The sequence below is a fragment of the Saimiri boliviensis genome, chromosome 14 (assembly GCF_048565385.1).
Source record: "Saimiri boliviensis isolate mSaiBol1 chromosome 14, mSaiBol1.pri, whole genome shotgun sequence".
NCBI lineage: Eukaryota > Metazoa > Chordata > Mammalia > Primates > Cebidae > Saimiri > Saimiri boliviensis.
Genome location: NC_133462.1, coordinates 31,475,044 through 31,496,259, shown reverse-complemented (window position 1 = coordinate 31,496,259; position 21,216 = coordinate 31,475,044). Strand labels below are relative to the sequence as shown.

At 48.5% G+C, this 21,216-nt stretch overlaps 1 protein-coding gene and 1 non-coding gene across 5 annotated transcripts in view; both read left to right on the top strand.

Annotated features, from left to right (window-relative positions):
* TPM4 (tropomyosin 4) overlaps positions 1–15,587 on the top strand; it is a 39,603-nt gene extending 24,016 nt beyond the window's left edge. For 2 of the 4 annotated variants that reach the window (XM_039465987.2, XM_039465988.2), the window contains 3 exons: positions 3,930–3,992; positions 4,078–4,147; positions 13,849–15,587. In XM_039465987.2, coding sequence (XP_039321921.1) covers positions 3,930–3,992; positions 4,078–4,147; positions 13,849–13,931 — 216 coding nt within the window. In that variant the 3' untranslated portion in view covers positions 13,932–15,587. Of the gene's footprint in view, positions 1–3,929; positions 3,993–4,077; positions 4,148–5,805; positions 6,063–13,848 lie in introns of those variants that run through there. The other 2 variants (XM_039465989.2, XM_039465990.2) reach the window with 1 other exon arrangement.
* On the top strand, positions 8,978–9,112 carry LOC120362889 (small nucleolar RNA SNORA42/SNORA80 family). Its single transcript, XR_005578681.1, has one exon. It is a non-coding gene; the product is annotated as a small nucleolar RNA SNORA42/SNORA80 family (small nucleolar RNA).
* Positions 15,588–21,216: the final 5,629 nt, after the last annotated feature.

The following is a 21,216-nucleotide window of genomic DNA, read 5'->3' as shown; positions in this document are numbered from 1 at the left end:
GAGCATAGTCGTCGTATAAATACAGAGGCTCCCTCTCACCTGGTTGCCTGGTTCCTCCAGAAATACCATCTCAAAGGTGCAACAACGATCAGAGGCGGAATTGGGCTTTTTAGGTTGAAACAGCACCCAAAGCAGTCACTACATGGCAACTAAGTCAGGAACAAAGGACACACTTCCCTGGCCGAACCTCACTGAATCCCACAGCCTCTTCTCTTCCTCGTTCTTGCTCCTGCTTTTGCAGTTTCACAGACCTGTTTTGTTCTCCCATCACCTCCACACCGCACCTTTTTTTTTTGAGACAGTCTCACTCTGTCGCCCAGCTGGAATTCAATGGCACGATCATAGTTCATTGCAGTCTTGAACTCCCAGGCTCCAGTGACCCTCCCACCTCAGCCACCACCTGCTCTTCACCCAGCTGGGTGTGGCTTTCCCTTTTTGCTTGATAAACTCCCAATTCACCCCTTTTTTTTTTTTTTTTTTTTGAGACAGAGTCTCACTCTGTAACCCAGGCTGGAGTGCAGTGGTGCCATCTTGGACCACAGCAGCCTCCTCCCAGGTTATAGTGATTCTCCCATCTTGGCCTCCCGAGTAGCTGGGATCGCAGGTGTGAGCCATCGTGCCTGGCTAATTTTTATAATTTTTGTAGAGACATTTCATCATGTCAGCCAGGCTGGTCTTGAACTCCTAATCTCAAGTGATCTGTCCACCTCAGCCTCCCAAAGTGCTGGGGTTACAGGCATGAGCCATCACGCCCAGCCTAGAGATGAGATCTCACTCTGCTGCCCAAGCTGGAGTGCAGTGGCGTGATTATAGCTCACTGCAGGCCCCAAACGCCTGGGCTTGAATAATCCTGCCATCTCAGCTTCCTGGGTAGCTAAGACTTGCAGGCATGCGCCACTACTCCTAAACTGTTTTGTGTTTTTTTGCAGAGTGCAGTCTCACTGTGTTGCCCAGGCTGGTCTTAAACTCCTGGGCTCAAGTGATCCTCGCACCTCAGCTTCCCAAAAGTGCCAGGATTACAGGTGTGGGCCGCTGTGCCTGGTCTCCTATTCGTCCTTTAAGCTTCTGCTTAAACATCACTTCTTCTGAGGGGCCTTTTCTGATTTCTCCTCTAGGTGAGGCATTTCTCTGCTATGTAGCCCTGTCTACTACTTTTCCTGGCATTATGATTTCTTACATGTATTATAATTACTCAGTTAATTGCATGCTTTCCTTGCTAGATTGTATTTGTAAGGACAGGGACCATGTCGTCTTGTTCAGAGCTGTGTCCCTAGTACTAGCCTTGTGCCTGGCTATGTCTGTATTGTGTGTGTGTGTGTTTGTTTTAATAGAGACGGTGTTTCACCATGTTGCCCAGGCTGATCTCCAACTCCTGGCCTCAAGTGATCCCCCTGCATTGGTTTCCCTTATGTGCCAGCCCTGGCAATATCTGATACTAGGATGTGTAAGGAATGAATTCAGTTGGTGTGTGTGCGTCAAACACTGCCCTGGGCCAGGGCATTAGGTGAGATGTGACACCAGTGATATGGCATCTGCTCTTTTTATTTGGACACTTGCTCTGTCCAAGCTGGAGTGCAATGGCACAATCTCAACTCACTGCAACCTCCATCTCCTGGGCCTAAACAGTTCTCCTGCCTCAGCCTCCTACGGATGCCCACCACCATGCCCAGCTAATTTTTGTATTTTTAGTAGAAATGGGGCTTCACCATTTAGCCAGGCTGGTCTCAAACTCCTGACCACAAGTGATCCATCCACCTCGGCCTCCAAAGCGCTGGGATTACAGGCATGAGCCACCGCCCCCGGCCTGGCATCTGCTCTTGAAGAGCTTGGAGTCGAGTCTAGTGGAAGGGATTGACAAAGTCACAGAGAGCTTTGGGAATACAGTAGAGGGACCTTGGTAGATTGTGAAAGGTGTCACTAAGGAGGCGACATTTAAAGGAGCTGTAGGCCCAGCGAGGGGGCTCGTGCCTGTAATCCCAGCACTTTAAGAAGCCAAGGCGGGAGGATCGTTTGAGCTCAGAAGTTCCACACCAGCCTGGGCAATCTGGCGAGACCCCGTCTCGACTAAAAATAAAAAAATTAGCTGGGCATAGTGGCACACGCCCGTGATTCCAGCTACTTGGGAAGCTGATGTGAGAGGATCACTTGGAGGGTGGAGGTTGCAGTGAGCCGAGATTGTCCCACTGCATTCCAGAGTCAGGCTTCAGTCATGACTTGATTACGTAATAGCCATGTGATCCTAAGCAAAATAACTTCACCTTTCTGCGACCCTTTCCTCCCCTGTAAAATGGGATTACAGATACCTGGCTGTGATGCCATTGACTATGTCTGGACCATGGCAAGCAGCAAATAGTAAGTGTTAGTTATTATTGGGAGGCCCAGGCAGGCAGACCACCTGAGGTCAGGAGTTTGAGACCAGCCTGGCCATCACGGCGAAACCCTGTCTCTACTAAAAATACAAAAATTAGCAGAGCATAGTGGTTGGTGCCTGTAGTCCCAGCTACTTGGGAGGCAAGTCAGAGGAATCACTTGAGCCTGGGAGGTGAAAGTTGCAAGTCGCGGTGAGCTGAGATTGTACCACTGCACGCCATCCTGGGCGACACAGCAAGTCTCTGTCTGATTAAAAAAAAAAAGACAAGTAGGCCGGGCGCGGTGGCTCAAGCCTGTAATCCCAGCACTTTGGGAGGCCGAGGCGGGTGGATCACGAGGTCAAGAGATCGAGACCATCCTGGTCAACATGGTGAAACCCCGTCTCTACTAAAAATACAAAAAATTAGCTGGGCATGGTGGCGCTTGCCTGTAATCCGAGCTACTCAGGAGGCTGAGGCAGGAGAATTGCCTGAACCCAGGAGGCGGAGGTTGCGGTGAGCCGAGATCGCGCCATTGCACTCCAGCCTGGGTAACGAGAGCGAAACTCCGTCTCAAAAAAAAAAAAAAAAAAAAAGAAAAGTATAATTTCATATAAGTCGTCATGAGGAGGGGAACATTCCATGCTAAGGGACGCATTCATGGATGGGGCCTGGGACTCAAGAGTCCAGAGATTATGATCAGGGAGTGCCTGTCCCCCTGGGGAAGGTGGTGAGGAACGGGGTTGGAAATACAGAGGACTGTATTTCCAGTTATCTGCCTTTCTTCAGCATACTTTTATCTCAAGTTATCAGTTCAGGCCTTGTGATCAATACCATCCTAGAGGACATGCCCCCACATTCTCCGCATTTCACACGTATTTCTTCTGCTGGGGAAAGGTGCTTGCCTCTACTCTGCCTACTTCTTTTGTTTTTTGAGATGGAATCTTGCTCTGTCGCCCAGGCTGGAGTGCATTGGTGCAATCTGGGCTCACTGCAATCTCTACCTCCTGGGTTTAAGCAATTCTCCTGCCTTAGCCTCCCGAGTAGCTGGGATTACAAGCATCCACCACCATGCTCGGCAAATTTTTTGTATTTTTAGTAGAGATGGGGTTTCACCATGTTGGCCAAGCTGGTCTCGAACTCGTGACCTTGTAATCAATCCACCTCGGTTTCCCAAAGTGCTGGGATTCCAGGTGTGAGCCACTGCACCCGGCCGTGCCCTCCTTTTCTTTTTTTTTTCTTTTTTTTTTTTTTTTGAGACAGAGTTTTGCTCTTGTTGCCCAGGCTGGAGTGCAATGGCACGATCGCGGCTCCCCGCAACCTCCGCCTCCTGGGTTCAGGCAATTCTCCTGCCTCAGCCTCCTGAGTAGCTGGGATTACAGGCACGCACCACCATGCCCAGCTAATTTTTTGTATTTTTAGTAGAGACGGGGTTTCACCATGTTGACAAGGATGGTCTCGATCTCTCGACCTTGTGATCCACCCGCCTCGGCCTCCCAAAGTGCTGGGATTCCAGGCGTGAGCCACCGCGCCCGGCAGTGCCCTCCTTTTCTTAACGCAGCATTTTGCTTTCTCCCGCAGTATTCTGAAAAGGAAGACAAATATGAAGAAGAAATTAAACTTCTGTCTGACAGACTGAAAGAGGTGAGTGTGTTTGCACCCAGCGAGCTTAGGTTTCTCCTGGGGCTGGTCTTGAAGCCATGATGGGAACTCGTTTCTTCTTACCTAGGCTGAGACCCGTGCCGAATTTGCAGAGAGAACGGTGGCAAAACTGGAGAAGACCATTGATGACCTGGAAGGTATGAGGTGACCATCTAAATAATGTGTGCCCTGCCCTGCCTCCCACTCTCGGACACATCCAGGGACAGTTGGGGGATGTGTGTGGAGGAGCTGGGTTGGGCCTTGTTTGCCTTAGGAAAGTAAAGTGCGTGGTGATGTCACATCTGGATGTCTTGGAACACTGGAATAGGATGATGCAAATAATTCAGACTTGAGTTGTTACTTTCAGGAGGTAAAATATCTTTGCTTAGTTAGTCCCATGAGCAAGTACAGAGAAATAGGTATGGCTCTCTCTGGTTTAAAAAAAAAAAAAAAAAAAAAAGTCGGGCCGGGCGCGGTGGCTCAAGCCTGTAATCCCAGCACTTTGGGAGGCCGAGGCGGGTGGATCACGAGGTCGAGAGATCGAGACTATCCTGGTCAACATGGTGAAACCCCGTCTCTACAAAATTAGCTGGGCGTGGTGGCGCGTGCCTGTAATTCCAGCTACTCAGGAGGCTGAGGCAGGAGAATTGCCTGAACCCAGGAGGCGGAGGTTGCGGTGAGCCGAGATCGCGCCATTGCACTCCAGCCTGGGTAACAAGAGCGAAACTCCGTCTCAAAAAAAAAAAAAAAAAAAAAAAAAGTCATGCCAGGTGTGGTGGCTCACGCCTGTAATCTCAGCACTTTGAGAGGCTGAGCCTGGTGGATCACTTGAGGTCAGGAGTTTGAGACCAGCCTGGCCAACATGGTGAAACCCCGTCTCTACCAAAAATGCAAAAAATTAGCCGGGCGTGGTGGTGCGTGCCTGTAGTCCCAGCTACTCGGGAGGCTGAGGCAGGAGAATCGCTTGAACCTGGGAGGCGGAGGTTGCAGTGAGCCGAGATCAGACCACTACACTCCAGCCTGGGCGACGGTGAGACTCCATCGAAAAAAAAAAATAAAAGTCTTCACAATTTCCTTTGGTTTGCTCATTTCTGATAGATGCCTGGCATTTTTTTTTTTTTTTTTTTACATGCCTTGCATTTTTGGAGAAGCTTTGTCCCAGAGAGCTCAAAGCTTATCACAGTGGGAAAAACAAAACTACGGGAAATGTAGGCACCGCAATAAAGACTCTAGTCTTGCAAGTCTGGGGCCCACATCTCCCAGAATTTCTTGGAGAGTTCCAATGCCTAACATTTGGTCTCATGTTCTTCATGTTATAGCCCAGAAATTCCAGAATCTTGGGGTTCAAATAGAATCCTCCAAACTGCCCATCCCACACAGAAAGGACGCATTCTTCAGACTGCGGGTCCCAGTGTTTTTTGGGGGGGAAGTGAGATTGCCATATAAGGGAAAATGCCCCATTCCAAAGTATGATCTTTAGACAGGATGATGTCATTGGAAATCAGAAATCAACTGGGGGTGGGGGCTGTGGGGGAGAAGCTCTGTCACTCCTGGTCACCACCAATTTGAAGCTTCATTCTGGCTAATCCCCCTGTAGAACCTCAAACCCGCTTAGAAATCACTCCGTAGATCTTTTGTTTTCTTCATCTGTTCCCACAGAACACAACTTTCTCTCCGTCTGTGCTTTGTTTGCTCATGTTTTTTTTCTCCCTCTTGTGGTTCATCTGTGGCACTCCATTCTGATCCTTGCCTTCTGTCCTCCGTACCTACCTACCTCTTCTTCTGAACTGTCTTGCTGGGGACCTCCACCCTTTAGATGAGTTATACGCTCAGAAGCTCAAGTACAAAGCTATCAGCGAGGAACTGGACCACGCGCTCAACGACATGACCTCTCTCTGAGAGGCAGCCAGGTTGCTGCCCTCTGTCCTTCTCACGTGGTGCCTCCTACGCCCCTGTGGGCTTCTGGGAGCTCCCGTGCCCTGCCTCCTCTGGTTTGAACGTCAGAGCCCTCTTCTGATGTGTCTGTGACTCTATAACCGAAATAAAAGACGGGGGGGCCCTCCTCCTCACGTCCCTCACTCTCATTTTCTCCACTTGCCGCCTTTGAGCCGTAGCTGTGTGCCCTTGACCGTGGCCTGAAACACAAAGTGGGTGAGGTTAGCCTCGCACTCACAAATGAAAAGCTCATTACAAAAAGACAATTATGCCTACAGGATGCTTTTCTGAAGACGTGAAAACAAAAGCAAGTTAGGCGTGTGCTCTCAGATAGCGTTGCTAGCTAACAGCATCTGCATTCCAGCAGTTTGGTTTGGTTTTGTGATGGAGTCTCGCTCTGCCGCCCAGGCTGGAGTGCAGTGATGTGGTCTCGGCCCACTGCAACCTCCGCCTCCCCGGTTCGAGTGATTCTCCTGCCTCAGCCTTCTGGGCAGCTAGAACTATAGGCACGTGCTACCACACCCAGCTAGTTTTTTTGTATTTTTAGTAAAAACGGGGTTTCACTATGTTGGCCAGGCTGGTCTCAAACTCCTGACCTCATGATCTGCCTGCCTCGGCTTCCCAACTGCTGGGGTTACAGGCAAGAGCCACCACACACGGCCTTTTTTGGTCATCCAGGCTGGAGTGCAATGGCACCATCATAGTGCACCTCCACCTCCAGGGCTCAAGTCATCCTCCGATCTCGACCTCCCAAGTTGCTGGGACTGTACAGGCACGCACCACCACACGAGGCTGATTTTTGTACTTTTTTGTAGAAGCGGGGAGGTCTTATTTACATTGCCCAGGCTGGTCTTGAACTCCTGGACTCAGGCAGTCTGCCCGCCACACTCCCCCAAGGTGCTGCAGTTATAGGCATCAGCCACCCCGTCTGGCCGCAGCGGTTTTTCCTTAAATAGAAATTGTTGTGAATGGAGACTCATCCTTATAAACCGCTTAGGCAGCTTAAGAGTCAGCAGGGATTTGGAAAAACCAGCAAGCTGGTGTCAAAAATGCGGCTTCCCTTGAATGGGGCTTGAACTGCGAGTTCAAATAGCGGCAGTGACCTGTTGATCTTTTTCCTTCTTGTCTGGTGTTCTCTCTGTGTTACCCTGGGCTTCCCATGGCTGCTCACTGCTCATCCAGCTCCCAGTCCTGGGAGGAAGTTCACCTCCACGCCCTGCCCTTAGAAAACTGACTGTACAAGGAGTGAACAGGCCTCCCACGAACAGGGCAAGGGAGTGAAAAGTGCTGTGACCTCAGAAGAAATGAATTCAGAATTCTTTCCCAAATTCCAAAGTTGCCTGGGACGCTAACATCAGTCTCCCTTCATATTTGACTTACAGGAACTTTGCTTTAGAATAACTCGTAAGGTTGACCTGTGGATATTAAAAGGTCATACTGCCAGCCATAGTGGCTCATGCCTGTAATCCCAGCACTTTGGGAGGCCGAGATGGGTGGATCACCTGAGGTCGTGAGTTCGAGACCAGCCTGACCAAGCTGGGGAAACCCATCTCCACAGAAAATACAAGGAAAAAAAAAAAAAGGTCATACTTTTTCCTGCATGAGAGTTATGGAGAAATTTTTTTTTTTGAGACAGGGTCTCATTCTGTTGTCCGGGCTGGAGTGCAGTGGCGCCATCTTGGCTCACTGCAGCCTTCACCTACTGGGTTCAAATGATTCTCATGTCTCAGCCTCCCAAGTAGCTGAGATTACAGTCACGCACCACCATGCCTGGCTAATTTTTGTATTTTTAGTAGAAACAGCTGTTGTTGACCAGGCTGGTCTCAAACTCCTGGCCTCAAGTGATCTACCCACTTCTGCTTCCCAAAGTGCTGAGATTACAGGCATGAGCCACCGTGCCCGGCCCAGGCTATGCTTTTTTAATGATCAAAAACACGGATTTGTCAAAGATAATCCAAATTTCAAATAGTCCATCCAGTTCTCCCCTGCACCCCACCACCGCTGCCACCTCAAATTATCACCTATCATTGACATTCAGGTGCCCAAGCCACATCTTCCATGCTACCCCTTGAACCTGGAAATGCCATGAAAATCTCCAACTAGATGCACAAATTTCAGTCATCCATTCTGACTCTGATTTTTTATTTTATTTTATTTTTTTTGTCTAGGTGGGAAGCTCTGTCTCTGTTACTCTCTATATTCATTCATTCCTCCAAAATGCATCTGCCCTAAACCACCTGCACTTTTCCACCTCGGACCTCTCCCTGCCCCTGACTGCCTCGCATCCTGAACTTTTGTAAAACCATTCCCCTCACGCACTGCCATGTACATGCCGTTGGAAAGATTATAGACGGTGCAGACCAGGCGTCCCCAAACTTTTTACACAGGGGGCCAGTTCACTGTCCCTCAGACCGTTGGAGGGCCGCCACATACTGTGCTCCTCTCACTGACCACCAATGAAAGAGGTGCCCCTCCCTGAAGTGCGGCGGGGGGCCGGATAAATGGCCTCGGGGCCGCAATTTGGGGACGCCTGGTATAGAAGCTGGTTTTTGTTTGGCAATCTGTCTATTTGCCCCTGGAGTTTTCCCAGGCATTTCTGGACTCCACCCTTTCAAGTAACTATGCAGCCTGTCTATCCAGTCATTCTACCTAGCTAAGCACCTAAGTGGAATTTCAGAGATTAGTGCTGTGGCTGGATGTGGTGGCTCATGCCTATAATCCCAGCACTTTGGGAATCCCAGCACTTTGGGAGGCCAAGGCGGGCAGATCACTTGAGGTCAGGAGTTTGAGACCAGCCTGGCCGACATGGTGAGACCCTGTCTCTACTAAAAATACAAAAGTTAGCCGCTGTGGTGGTGGGCGCCTGTAATCCCAGCTACTCAGGTGGCTGAGGTGGGAGAATCAATGGCTTGAATCCGGGAGGTGGAGGTTGCAGTGAGCAGAGATCGCACCATTGCACTCCAGCCTGGGTGACAGAGCAAGACTCTTGTCTCAAAAAAAAAAAAAGAGACTTCAAATGTCCTTAAAGCATGAATGAAAAGTTAAAAAAAAAAGCATGATAATGGATTTATGGTGGGTCCTTCTCTGTGGGCCTCTCATAGTGTCTCATGCCAGAGTAAATGGCAGCCTCGAACCATTGCCCAGCCCCTTACCTGTGGGCTGTGAGCACTGAAGGGGGTTGCACAGTATAAATGAATGAATGAATGAATGAATGAATGAATGAGAGATTAGTGCTGTGGAGGTCTCCACTATCTGTTGATAGTCTGTGAGCCTTGTCCTGATTCTCAAGGGCAGTTAACACTTTCAGGGAAAGTCATTTTGTCTCAGACCTAATAAAATAGATGCCAGAGCATCCAAGTGACAAGATGAAGTGAAGGATTTGTAGTCAAGAGACCAGGGTAGGCCGGGCGCGGTGGCTCAAGCCTGTAATCCCAGCACTTTGGGAGGTCGAGGCGGGTGGATCACGAGGTCAAGAGATCGAGACCATCCTGGTCAACATGGTGAAACCCCGTCTCTACTAAAAATACAAAACATTAGCTGGGCATGGTGGCACGTGCCTGTAATCCCAGCTACTCAGGAGGCTGAGGCAGGAGAATTGCCTGAACCCAGGAGGCGGAGGTGGTGGTGAGCCGAGATCGCACCATTGCACTCCAGCCTGGGTAACAAGAGTGAAACTCCGTCTCAAAAAAAAAAAAAAAAAAAAGAGACCAGGGTTTAAGGCCCGGTGCAGTGGCTCACATGTATAATCCCAGCACTTTGGGAGGCCAAGGCAGACGTATCACTTGAGCTCAGGAGTTTGAGACCAGCCTGGGCAACATGGCAAGACCCTGTCTCTAAAAAATAATACTAATATTTTATTTTTAAAAAAATTTTTAATAGGCTGGGCTTCGTGGCTCACGTCTGTAATCCCACCACTTTGGGAGGCCGAGGCGGGTGAGCTCAGGAGCTCGAGACCAGCCTGGCCAACATAGTGAAACCCCATCTCTACAAAAATACAAAAAATTAGATGGGTGTGGTGGCAGGCACCTGTGATCCCAGCTACTCGGGAGGCTGAGGCAGGAGAATCGCTTGAAACTGAAAAGCAGAAAGCCGGGCGCGGTGGCTCAAGCCTGTAATCCCAGCACTTTGGGAGGCTGAGGCGGGTGGATCACAAGGTCGAGATATTGAGACCAACCTGGTCAACATGGTGAAACCCCGTCTCTACTAAAAATACAAAAAATTAGCTGAGCATGGTGGCGCGTGCCTGTAATCCCAGCTACTCAGGAGGCTGAGGCAGGAGAATTGCCTGAACCCAGGAGGCGGAGGTTGCGGTGAGCCGAGATCGGGCCATTGCACTCCAGCCTGGGTAACAAGAGCGAAACTCCGCCTCAAAAAAAAAAAGAAAAGAAACTGAAAGGCAGAGGTTGCAGTGAGCCGAGATGGTGTCATTGCATTCCAACCTGGGCAACAAGAGCAAAACTCCATCTCAAAAGAAAAAGTTTTTTTTTTTTTTTTTTTTTTTTTTTTTTTTTGAGATGGTGTTTCGCTCTTGTTACCCAGGCTGGAGTGCAATGGCGCGATCTCGGCTCACCGCAACCTCCGCCCCCTGGGTTCAGGCAATTCTCCTACCTCAGCCTCCTGAGTAGCTGGGATTACAGGCACGCGCCACCATGCCCAGCTAATGTTTTGTATTTTTAGTAGAGACGGGGTTTCACCATGTTGACCAGGATGGTCTCGATCTCTTGACCTCATGATCCGCCCGCCTCAGCTTCCCAAAGTGCTGGGATTACAGGCTTGAGCCACTGCGCCTGGCAAGGAAAAAGATTAATAAAAAATAAAGAGACCAGGATTTAAAATCGTAGCTCTACCACTTTAACCATGCCAACGTGAACAAGCTGCTTAGCTTTTCCTCAAAATAAAGGTGTTCTCTGTCATTATGAGGATTAAATGAGATAATGGAGAAACTGGCTCATACTACAGGCAGCATTCAGTTAACATCTGTTCGCCCAGACTGGATAGGCCCAGCTCACTCCTCCCAGGTCATAGTCACTTGACGTTTTTTTTTTTTTTACATGTAACCCGCTCTGTCATCCAGGTTGGAGTGCAGTGGCACAATCTTGTGCAATCTTGGCTCACTGCAACCTCCACCTCCCAGGTTCAAGTGATTCTCCTGAGTAGTTGGGATTACAGGCTCCTGCCACTACCTCGCCCGGCTAATTTTTTGCATTTTTAGTAGAGACAGGGTTTCACCATTTTGGCCAAGCTGGTCTTGAACTCCTGGCATCAAGTGATTCTCAGTGATTCATGGCAGTAATCCCAGCATACCTGTAATTTGGGAGGCTGAGGCGGGTGCATTGCTTGAGACCAGCTTGCGCAACGTGGCAAAACCCCATCTCTACTAAAAATAGAAGAATTAGCTGGGTGTAGTGGTGCACACCGTTATCCCAGCTACGGAGGCTGAGGTGGGAGGATCACTTGAGCCTGGGAGGTCAAGACTGCAGTGAGCTGTGATCATGCCACTGCATTCCAGCCTGGGCAACACATGAGACCCTGCCAATAAAGAGAGAGCGAGAGAGAGAGAGAGATAGGGCTGCCATCTTCTGCAGTCGTTTTTTCGTTCTGTAAATTTCCAGGCTGATCATATCATACTTTAGGAGGAATTTTCCTTTCCCCCAGTATTTTAATGAGTCTTGGCCTTGCCGCTTATCAGCCATCACTTATTGCAAACTTAAGTTCTCTCTCGTGCTCTGTCACGCATAGCTCTAAATGGCATCTTTTTTTCTGTCTTTCTTTTTTAATTTAAATTGTTTCATCAGCTCAGTCACTTAACAACATGCCTGTAGTCTGGGTTAAATTTCAGTCACATTGCATTTACCTGGGGTTTGTCTCCATTCCTCTGGATACATAGACAGTTACACAATTACACTTGTAATTTAAACAGCCTTCCCAGAAGCTCCAAAAGAAAGATGGGTTATAAGGTTAGATTTTCCTATCGAAGGCTCAGAGACCAATTATCTTGCACTTGAGTGGGAATTTAGATTAAGTCACAAATGTCTAGGACTGAAATCTTATCTTTGTGCAGCATGTCATAGGTTCTGAAGCATTTCTCATTCATTCCTCATCATAACCCCACACCACACATTGATAATTGTTACCCCCACTTGACAGATGAGGAAAACAGATGTAGGAGGGGTAAATGCTGATCTCAGTGGTACAACTGGGGCTTAAGTCTAGGTATTCTGACTCTAGGGTTATCAGAGTTCACAAGGAAAAACAGAGGACACCAAGTTAAATCTGAATTTTAGATAAGCAATGAATAATTTTTTTTTTTTTTTTTTTTTTTTTTTTTTTGAGATGGAGTTTCGCTCTTGTTACCCAGGCTGGAGTGCAATGGCGCGATCTCAGCTCACCGCAACCTCCGCCTCCTGGGTTCAGGCAGTTCTCCTGCCTCAGCCTCCTGAGTAGCTGGGATTACAGGCACGCGCCACCATGCCCAGCTAGTTTTTTGTATTTTTAGTAGAGACGGGGTTTCACCTTGTTGACCAGGATGGTCTCAATCTCTCGACCTTGTGATCCGCCTGCCTCGGCCTCCCAAAGTGCTGGGATTAGTCTTGAGCCACCTCGCCCGGCCAGCAATGAATAATTTTTTAATCATAAGTACATCTCATGCCACATTCGGGATATACTAACACTGAAGTATTATTTGTGGTTTATCTGAAATTCAGTTTAACTGGGCACCCTGCATTTTGTCTCCCAACTGTGACTCCCAAATTTGGTACTTGGTCCCTAATATTCCATGATGTTCTGCTGTCATTAAAAATACAAAGTACTGGCCAGGCATGATGGCTATAGCCCTGTAATCCCCACCCTTCGGGAGGCTGAGCAGATGAATTCCTTGAGCCCAGGAGCTCGAGACCAGCCTGGGTAACGTGGTAAGACCCTGTCTCTATAATGTGGTGGCATACACCTGTAGTCCCAGCTACTTGGCAGGCTGAGGTGGGAGGATCACCTGAGCCTAGGGAGGTCAAGGCTGTGGTGATTTGTGATTATACCACTGCATTCCAGCCTGGACAACAACAACAAAAAATACTTTATTCGTTGTGACTTTCACCCTGGCAGTTTGAAGTTTATAGATCTTTTTTTTTTTTTGGCTGGGCGCGGTGGCTCACGCCTGTAATCCAAGCACTTTGGAGGCCAAGGCGGGCTGATTACCTGAGGTCGGGAGTTCAGCCTGACCAACATGGTGAAACCCCGTCTTAAAAAAAAAAAGCTAGGTGTGGTGGCTCACGCCTGTAATCCCAGCACTTTGGGAGGCTGAGGCGGGTGGATCACAACGTCGAGAGATCAAGACCATCAACATGGTGAAACCCCGTCTCTACTAAAAATAAAAAATTAGCTGGGCATGGTGGCGCACGCCTGTAGTCCCAGCTACTCAGGAGGCTGAGGCAGCAGAATTGCTTGAACCCAGGAGGTGGAGGTTGCAGTGAGCCGAGATCGAGCCATTGCACTCCAGCCTGGGTAACAAGAGCGAAACTCCATCTCAAAAAAAAAAAAAAATCTTTTTTTCGGGGGTGAGGGCTGGGCATGGTGACCCACGCCTGTAATTCCAGCACTTTGTGGGGTTGAGGTGGGCTGATTGCCTGAGGTCAGGAGTTTAAGACCAGCCTGGCCAACATGGTGAAACAGTATCTCTACTAAAAATACAAAAATTACCCAGGCAGTGGTGGCGGGCGCCTGTGATACCAGCTACTCGGGAGGCTGAGGTGGGAGAATTGCTTGAGCCTGGAAGGCAGAGGTTGCAGTGAGTTGAGATCGCGCCACTGCACTCCAGCCTGGGCAACAAGAGTGAGACCCTGTCTCAAGAAAAAAAAAGAAATCTTTTTTTTCTTTCACTTAACAAATATGCTTATTAAATTATCTTTCCCCCTACTCTAATCCTCACCAGAGAAACTTGCCCAGGCCAAAGAAGAAAACGTGGGCTTACATCAGACACTGGATCAGACACTAAATGAACTTAACTGTATATAATCAAAACAGAAGCGTCTCGTTCCACCAGAAACTCCGGAGCTCCGCGGGTCTTTCTCTTCTCTTGTAAGAAGTTCCTTTTGGTATTGCCATCTTCGCTTTGCTGGATATGTCAAGCAAGTTATGAATACGTGACCAAATATTTTGTATCGGAGAAGCTTTGAGCACCAGTTAAATCTCATTCCTTTCCTTTTTTCCCCCGCAAATGGCACCAGCTTTTTCAGCGCTCTTATTTTTTCCTTAAGTTGCATTTATTCCTAAGGTAGGCAGGGTATTTCCTAGTAAGCATACTTTCTTAAGACGGAAGGCATTTGGTTCCTGGGAGAATAGGCAGCCCCACACTTTGAAGAACGAAGACCCCAATATCTAGTGGATCTATTTAAAATGCTGAAGAACATAACCTTTTGGGTCAAGGTTGGTCGGACTATAGGAGAGAACAGGGACCATCACATGGGTGGGGATTTTCCATCCAGAGCCCATAAAAGGGCTGGGCGGGGTGGGTGGGGGGCGGGCATTGTAGGAAGTCATAACCCATGGATAGATTAACCTAAGAATCCTGGCCCTTCTGCACACTCCACCATGCAGAACAAACATCCTCTCAAGCAGCCAACGCACAATGCTTGGGAAATAGTCGTAATTACCCACATATTTTCTGGATAGATCCTTGATGTGATGTTCTGCATGTTTCCTTCATTCTAAAGTTGTTCGGCCGGGTGTGGTGGCCCACGCCTGTAATCCCAACATTTTGGGAGGCCAAGGCGGGCAGATCACTTGAGGTCAGGAGTTCAAGACCAACCCGGCCAACATGGTGAAACCCCGTCTCTACTAAAATTACAAAAATTATGATGGCGCCTGCCTGTAGTCTCAGCTGCTCCAGGAGACTCAGGCAGGAGGATCCCTTGAACCCAGAAAGTGGAGGTTGCAGTGAGCCGAGATCATGGCACTGCACTCCAGCCGGGGCAACAGAGTGAGACTCCATCTCAAGAAAAAATAAAGTTGTTCTCTGAGGAGCAAATGTCTCATTCCAATAATGACCCATCCACTCAGCAGGAATATGGTGGAGTTCAGTTTAGGTCAGCCATATCCAAAAGACTACAAGTCATTTAATAAGTTGAGCAGAAGAGTTCTGTTTTTTTTTTTTTTTCTCTTAGCAGAAAGGGCCTCTCTGGCAGCAAAGATTAAAAATTGGCCCAATTTCACTTCCATAATTCAGGGAATAGCAAACTGAAGATTTACTTATCTAGGACTTGAATTCCTTCTTTGGGACCAAGTTAATAAAAGACCAAGAAACTCCTGATTAAACTGGATAATGGAGGATTTTGTAGACAGGGCTGCACACATTGGCTTTGTTATACTTCTGTTTTCTCAGTTAACATCTCAGAGCTGGAACATTCCATATTCCCCAGCAGTGTGTCGGGGCCCACTAAAGTTTACAATTCCGACTAAAAGTCACCCTGCTTCTGGCTTATTTGAATCCCCTATCTCCCCCGCCCCACCATCCCGCTCCTATTTATTCAGCACCACACTACCCAGGAAATACACTAGCAAATTGTGCAATTGAATGAAATCCACACTTTTCTTTCGATTCTTGCAACTGTATCATATGTAATAGTATCACTTTTCTACATTTTGGTCAAATAAATTTTTACATAAACTAGAGTTTGTGTGAATTTTAGAACGTGTGCGGGTACACACAGCATTTTGGTTCAACAAATGTTAACGGGATGGAAAGAGGAAATAACAGAGCCAAGAACGAAGAAAAGGTTATCTATTTCCTTTGTATCGTAACTTCATGATACAAGGATATTACAATCTGATTACTGACGAGCACTCAGCCTCGGTAACTCGAAAACTGGCCTTCATTATTATCCCATCTTGCCTGAACCAGGCTGTAAAGAATGAGTAGGATTTTAATAGATAAGAGCAGGCAAGATCGTCTCTGTTTCCTGAGTTCGGAAGGCCTGCCTGGCTAAGGCTTTCTGAGTTGCATATATAAAGCGAAGCGGACCAGCGTGGGCAACAAAGTGAGACCCCATCTCTACAAAAAAATACAAAAATTTGGCTAGCTGCGGTGGCCAAATTACACCTGTATCCCCAGGATTTTGACAGGCCAAGGCGGGCAGATCGCTTGAGGCCAGAAGTTCAAGACCAGCTTGGCCAACATGGTGAAACCCCATCTCTACTAAAAATACAAAAATGAGCTGGACATGGTAGTACACACCTATAATCTCAGTTACCTGGGAGGCAGAAGTTGACGTGAGCCAAGATTTGCGCCACTGCAATCCAGCCTGGGCAATAGGGAGGGACTCTGTCTTGAACACACACACACAGACACAGGGCATGGTGGCACGTGCCCATAAGTCCCAGCTACTCAAGAGACTGAGGAAGGAGGATTGCTTGAGCCTAGGAGGCAGAGGGTGCAGTGAGCTATGATCCGCCAGTGCACTCTAGCCTGGGGGACCATCTTTGAGCAAGACCCTGTCTCAAAATAATTAAATAAAGCAAAGCAGAGGTAGAAAAGCTGGAAGGTAGGCTGGGCCCACACTGATGAAAGCCTGAACTTAATTTAGGCAGGAGTGGAGAGCCACTAAAGACCAGAAGGCCGGGTGCGGTGGCTCACGCCTATAATCCTAGCACTTTGGGAAGCTGAAGCAAGTGGATCATTTGGGAGTTCAAGACTAGCCCGGGCAACACGGCGAAACCCCATCTCTGCTAAAAATACAAAAATTAGCTGTAGTCCCAGCTACTCCTGAGGCTGAGGCAGGAGAATCACTTGAACCCAGGAGGCGGAGGTTGAAGTGAACCGAGATCACGCCACTGAGTGCTCAGGTGACCAAGCAAGACTCTATCCCCCACCACACACACACAAAAAAAGAGACTAAAAAGATGAGGAAACAGGCCGGATGCGGTGGCTCAAGCCTGTAATCCCAGCACTTAGGGAGGCCGAGGCAGGTGGATCACGAGGTCAAGAGCTCGAGACCATCCTGGTCAACATGGTGAAACCACGTCTCTACTAAAAATACAAAAATTAGCTGGGCATGGTGGCACGTGCCTGTAATCCCAGCTACTCAGGAGGCTGAGGCAGGAGCCAGGAGGCGGAGGTTGCAGTGAGCGGAGATCGCGCCATTGCACTCCAGCCTGGGTAACAAGAGCGAAACTCCGTCTCAAAAAAAAAAAAAATTTAGCTCGCTGGATGGCAGAGAACTTTTAGAAGAGTGACAAAGACCACTACAGTTTCACGACCTGGATTTTGATATTTTGCCTTGATATCTTTTTTTGAAGGGGAGAGGCAGGGAATTAGAGAAACGAAAGCCTTTTTTAAAACATTAATGGAATCTGCAAACAACTTTCTGTTATCAAAAAAATAACAGGCCAGGCGCTGTGGCTCACGCTTGTAATCCCAGCACTTTGCGAGACCGAGACGGGTGGATCACCTGAGGTCAGAAGTTCGAGACCACCCTGGCTAACATGGTGAAACCCCATCTCTACTAAAAATACCAAAATTAGCCAGGCGAGGTGGCACATATCTGTAATCCCAGCTACTCAAGAGGCTGAGACAGGAGAATCACTTGAACCCAGGAGGCGGAGGTGGCAGTGAGCCGAGATTGCACCACTGCCCTCCAGCCTGGGCGACAGAGTGATACTACTTCTCAAAAATAAAACAAAATAAAGTAACAGCAGGCAGAGACAGGGGAGGATAACTCGAGCCTAGCCAGGAGTTCGAGACCTGCCTGGGCAATATAGCGAGACCCCATTCTCCAAAAATAAATTAAAAATAACTGTCCAGACACGGTGGCTCACACCTGTAATCCCAGCACTTTGGGAGGCCGAGGCGAGCGGATCACGAGGTCAGGAGATTAAGACCATCCTGGCTAACAAGGTGAACCCTCGTCTAATACAAATACAAAAATTAGCCAGGCGTGGTGGCACATGCCTGTAGTCCCAGCGACTCGGGAGATTGAGGCAGGAGAAGTGCTTAAACTCGAGAGGTGGAGGTTGCAGTGAGCCGAGATCACCCCCCTGCACGCCACCCTGAGTGAAAGAGCAAGACTCCAGTTCAAAAAATAAAAATTAGGCTGGGCGCGGTGGCTCAAGCCTGTAATCCCAGCACTTTGGGAGGCCGAGGTGGGGGGATCACGAGGTTGAGAGATCGAGACCATCCTGGTCAACATGGTGAAACCCCGTCTCTACTAAGAATACAAAAATTAGCTGGGCATGGTGGCGCGTGCCTGTAATCCCAGCTAGTCAGGAGGCTGAGGCAGGAGAATTGCCTGAACCCAGGAGGCGGAGGTTGCGGTGAGCCGAGATCGCGCCATTGCACTCCAGCCTGGGTAACAAGAGCGAAACTCCGTCTCAAAAATAAATAAATAAATTAATTAAAATTAAAATTAAAGCATTTCCTTCCCATCCAACCTTTAACTGACACTGGGATGATTTAGCTGGTCAGTACAGGGAGTAGGAATGAATGAAGTCACCTCTCCAATAAGGGCCCTGCCATGACTTGACCACAGTTGCCCCTTTGTGTGTGTTTTCTCCCTCCTCCCTCCCCGCTTGGGTTGTAATCTCATCTCAGGATACTGTTTTAGTCATGCCTGTGGCCTCAGCACTTAATATGTCACACGTCACCGTGTTCAATGTTTGTTCAACGGACCTACCCAACTTTTGGGGAGTTCCCAATGCCATGAAGTACGGGTGGAACACAGGGTGAGGTTAGAACCAGATTGTGAGGGATATCAAAGGCTAAGAGGAAGATTTTGAACTTTCAGAGACCACGGATAACTACTAAAGGAAGTGAGTTGTTTTTTGAGACAGAGTCTCACTCTGTCATCCAGGCTGGAGGGCAGGAGCTCAATCATGGCTCACTGCAGCCTCGACCACCTGGGCTCAAGGAATCCTCCCACCTCTGCCTCCAGAATAGTTGGGACTACAGGTATGTGCCCAGCTAATTTTTGTTATTTATTTATTTGAGACAGAGTTTTGCTCTTGTTGCCCAGGCTGGAGTGCAATGGCGCTATCTCAGTTCAGTGCAACCTCTACCTCCCAGGTTCAAGCGATTCTCCTGCCTCACCCTCCCGAGTAGCTGGGATTACAGGCCATGTGCCAACCCGCCGGGCTAATTTTTTTGTATTTTTAGTAGAGACGGGGTTTCTCCGTGTTAGTCAGGCTGGTCTCTATCTCCCAACCTCAGGTGATCTGCCTGCCTCGACCTCCCAAAGTGCTGGGATTATAGGCATGAGCCACCACACCCAGCCTAATTTTTGTAATTTTAATTGAGGCAGTTTCGCCTTGTTGACCAGGCTAGTCTCAAATGCCTGACCTCAAGTAACCTGGCTGCCTCAGCCTGCCTTAGTGCTGGGATTACAGGCGTGAGCCACAGCGCCCAGCCTAAAGTAAGTGTTTTAGAATAACCACGCTGCAGGGTGGAATCTGGATTAGAGAAAATGGTCAGGGAGACCAATGGAGAAATGTGATGATTCCACTGTGGCAATGGAAATGGAAAAATGAGATTCAAGAGCTATTTGTTTATTTTTTATTTTTGAGACCGAGTCTTGCTCTTGTCACCCAGGCTGGAGTGCAGTGGTGCAATCTCGGCTAACTGCAACCTCCACCTCCCCGATTCAAGCCATTCTCCTGCCTCAGCTTCCTGAGTAGCTGGAATTACAGGCATGCACCACCATTCCCAGCTAATTTTTAAAATTTTTAGTAGAGACGGGGTTTCACCATGTTAGCCAGGCTGGTCTCGAACTCCTGACCTCAGGTGATCCACCCGCCTCGGCCTCCAAGAGTGCTGGGATTATAGGCGTAAACCATGGCGCCTGGCCCTCAAGAGCTATTTAGAACCTCCTTAAAAACCAGGATGTGGCCGGGCGCGGTGGCTCAAGCTTGTAATCCCAGCACTTTGGGAGGCCGAGGCGGGTGGATCACGAGGTCGAGAGATCGAGACCATCCTGGTCAACATGGTGAAACCCCGTCTCTACTAAAAATACAAAAAACTAGCTGGGCATGGTGGCACGTGCCTGTAATCCCAGCTACTCAGGAGGCTGAGACAGGAGAATTGCCTGAACCCAGGAGGCGGAGGTTGCGGTGAGCCGAGATCGCGCCATTGCACTCCAGCCTGGGTAAAAAGAGTGAAACTCCCTCTCAAAAAAAAAAAAAAAAAAAAAAAAAAAAAAAAAAAAAAAAAACCAGGATGTGACAGATGAGAGATGAAAGGCAGCTGTCAAAGATGGCTTAAGTTTCACTCGCAAGGAAAATCAGGACAAGCCAGTCTGGATATAGCTGATGAGTTCAGTTGTGAACATGCTGAGTTAGGAGTAGCTGACAAATCCAAAGTTAGATGACCAGAACACAGATGGACGTGAGGAGATGGCTCGGCTAAGGATAAAACAATGAGACTGGTCAGCGTGGAGACATTAGGAGCACCCAGAAAGTGAGAACAGAGACAGAACCACGAGGAACACAAATTCTAAGGGACAATCAGAAACCACCCCCTCTCCCCCCAAAAAAGACTGCAATGGGGTCTGAGAAAAATAACCAATCAAAGAAAGGGAGGCAGAGGTGATAGGGAGAAGAAACCAGCAAATAAAATAGGGATAGGGCTGGGCATGATGGCTCACACCTGTGATCCCAGCACTTTGGTAGGCAGAAGCAGGGGGCAGAGGGCAGATCACTTGAGGCCAAGAGCTTGAGACTAGCCTGGCCAACATGGTGAAACCCCTATCTCTACTAAAAAAACAAATTAGGCGTGGTGGCAGGCACCTGTAATCCCAGCTCTCTTGGGAGGCTGAGGCAGGAGAATCTCTTGAACCCTGGAGATGAGGGTTGCAGTGAGCAAAATCACACCACTGCACTCCAGCCTGGGCAACAGAACAAGACCCTGTCTCAAAAATAAGTACATAAATAAAATGAGGATAATACCAAGAAAAAACAGAATATTCAGAGGTGGTCAAGACTATCAAATACCACAGAGGCTGAGGCCTGTGAAGTGGTCAGTGGCTCTGGCTGAGGCTTTTCTTAACCAGAGCTGTATTAGCAGAATGAGCTGAAGTGGAAGGGAGAAGGAAAGGCTGGGGCCATCCTTCTGCAGATCCTTAAGTGAGCCTGGAGGCCCTGGAGGCCCCAGAGTGACCTAAGAGAGACTGGACCATCTCTAAGAAGCAGGAAGCCCTAGTGAGCAAATTGCTGCCTGGGAAGACTGGCACTCTGAATTCAGATACCAACTTCCACTTTTGAGTGGGGAGGGGGAAAAAGTCACTTAACCTCCTCTGGCTTCAGTTTTCTCACCATC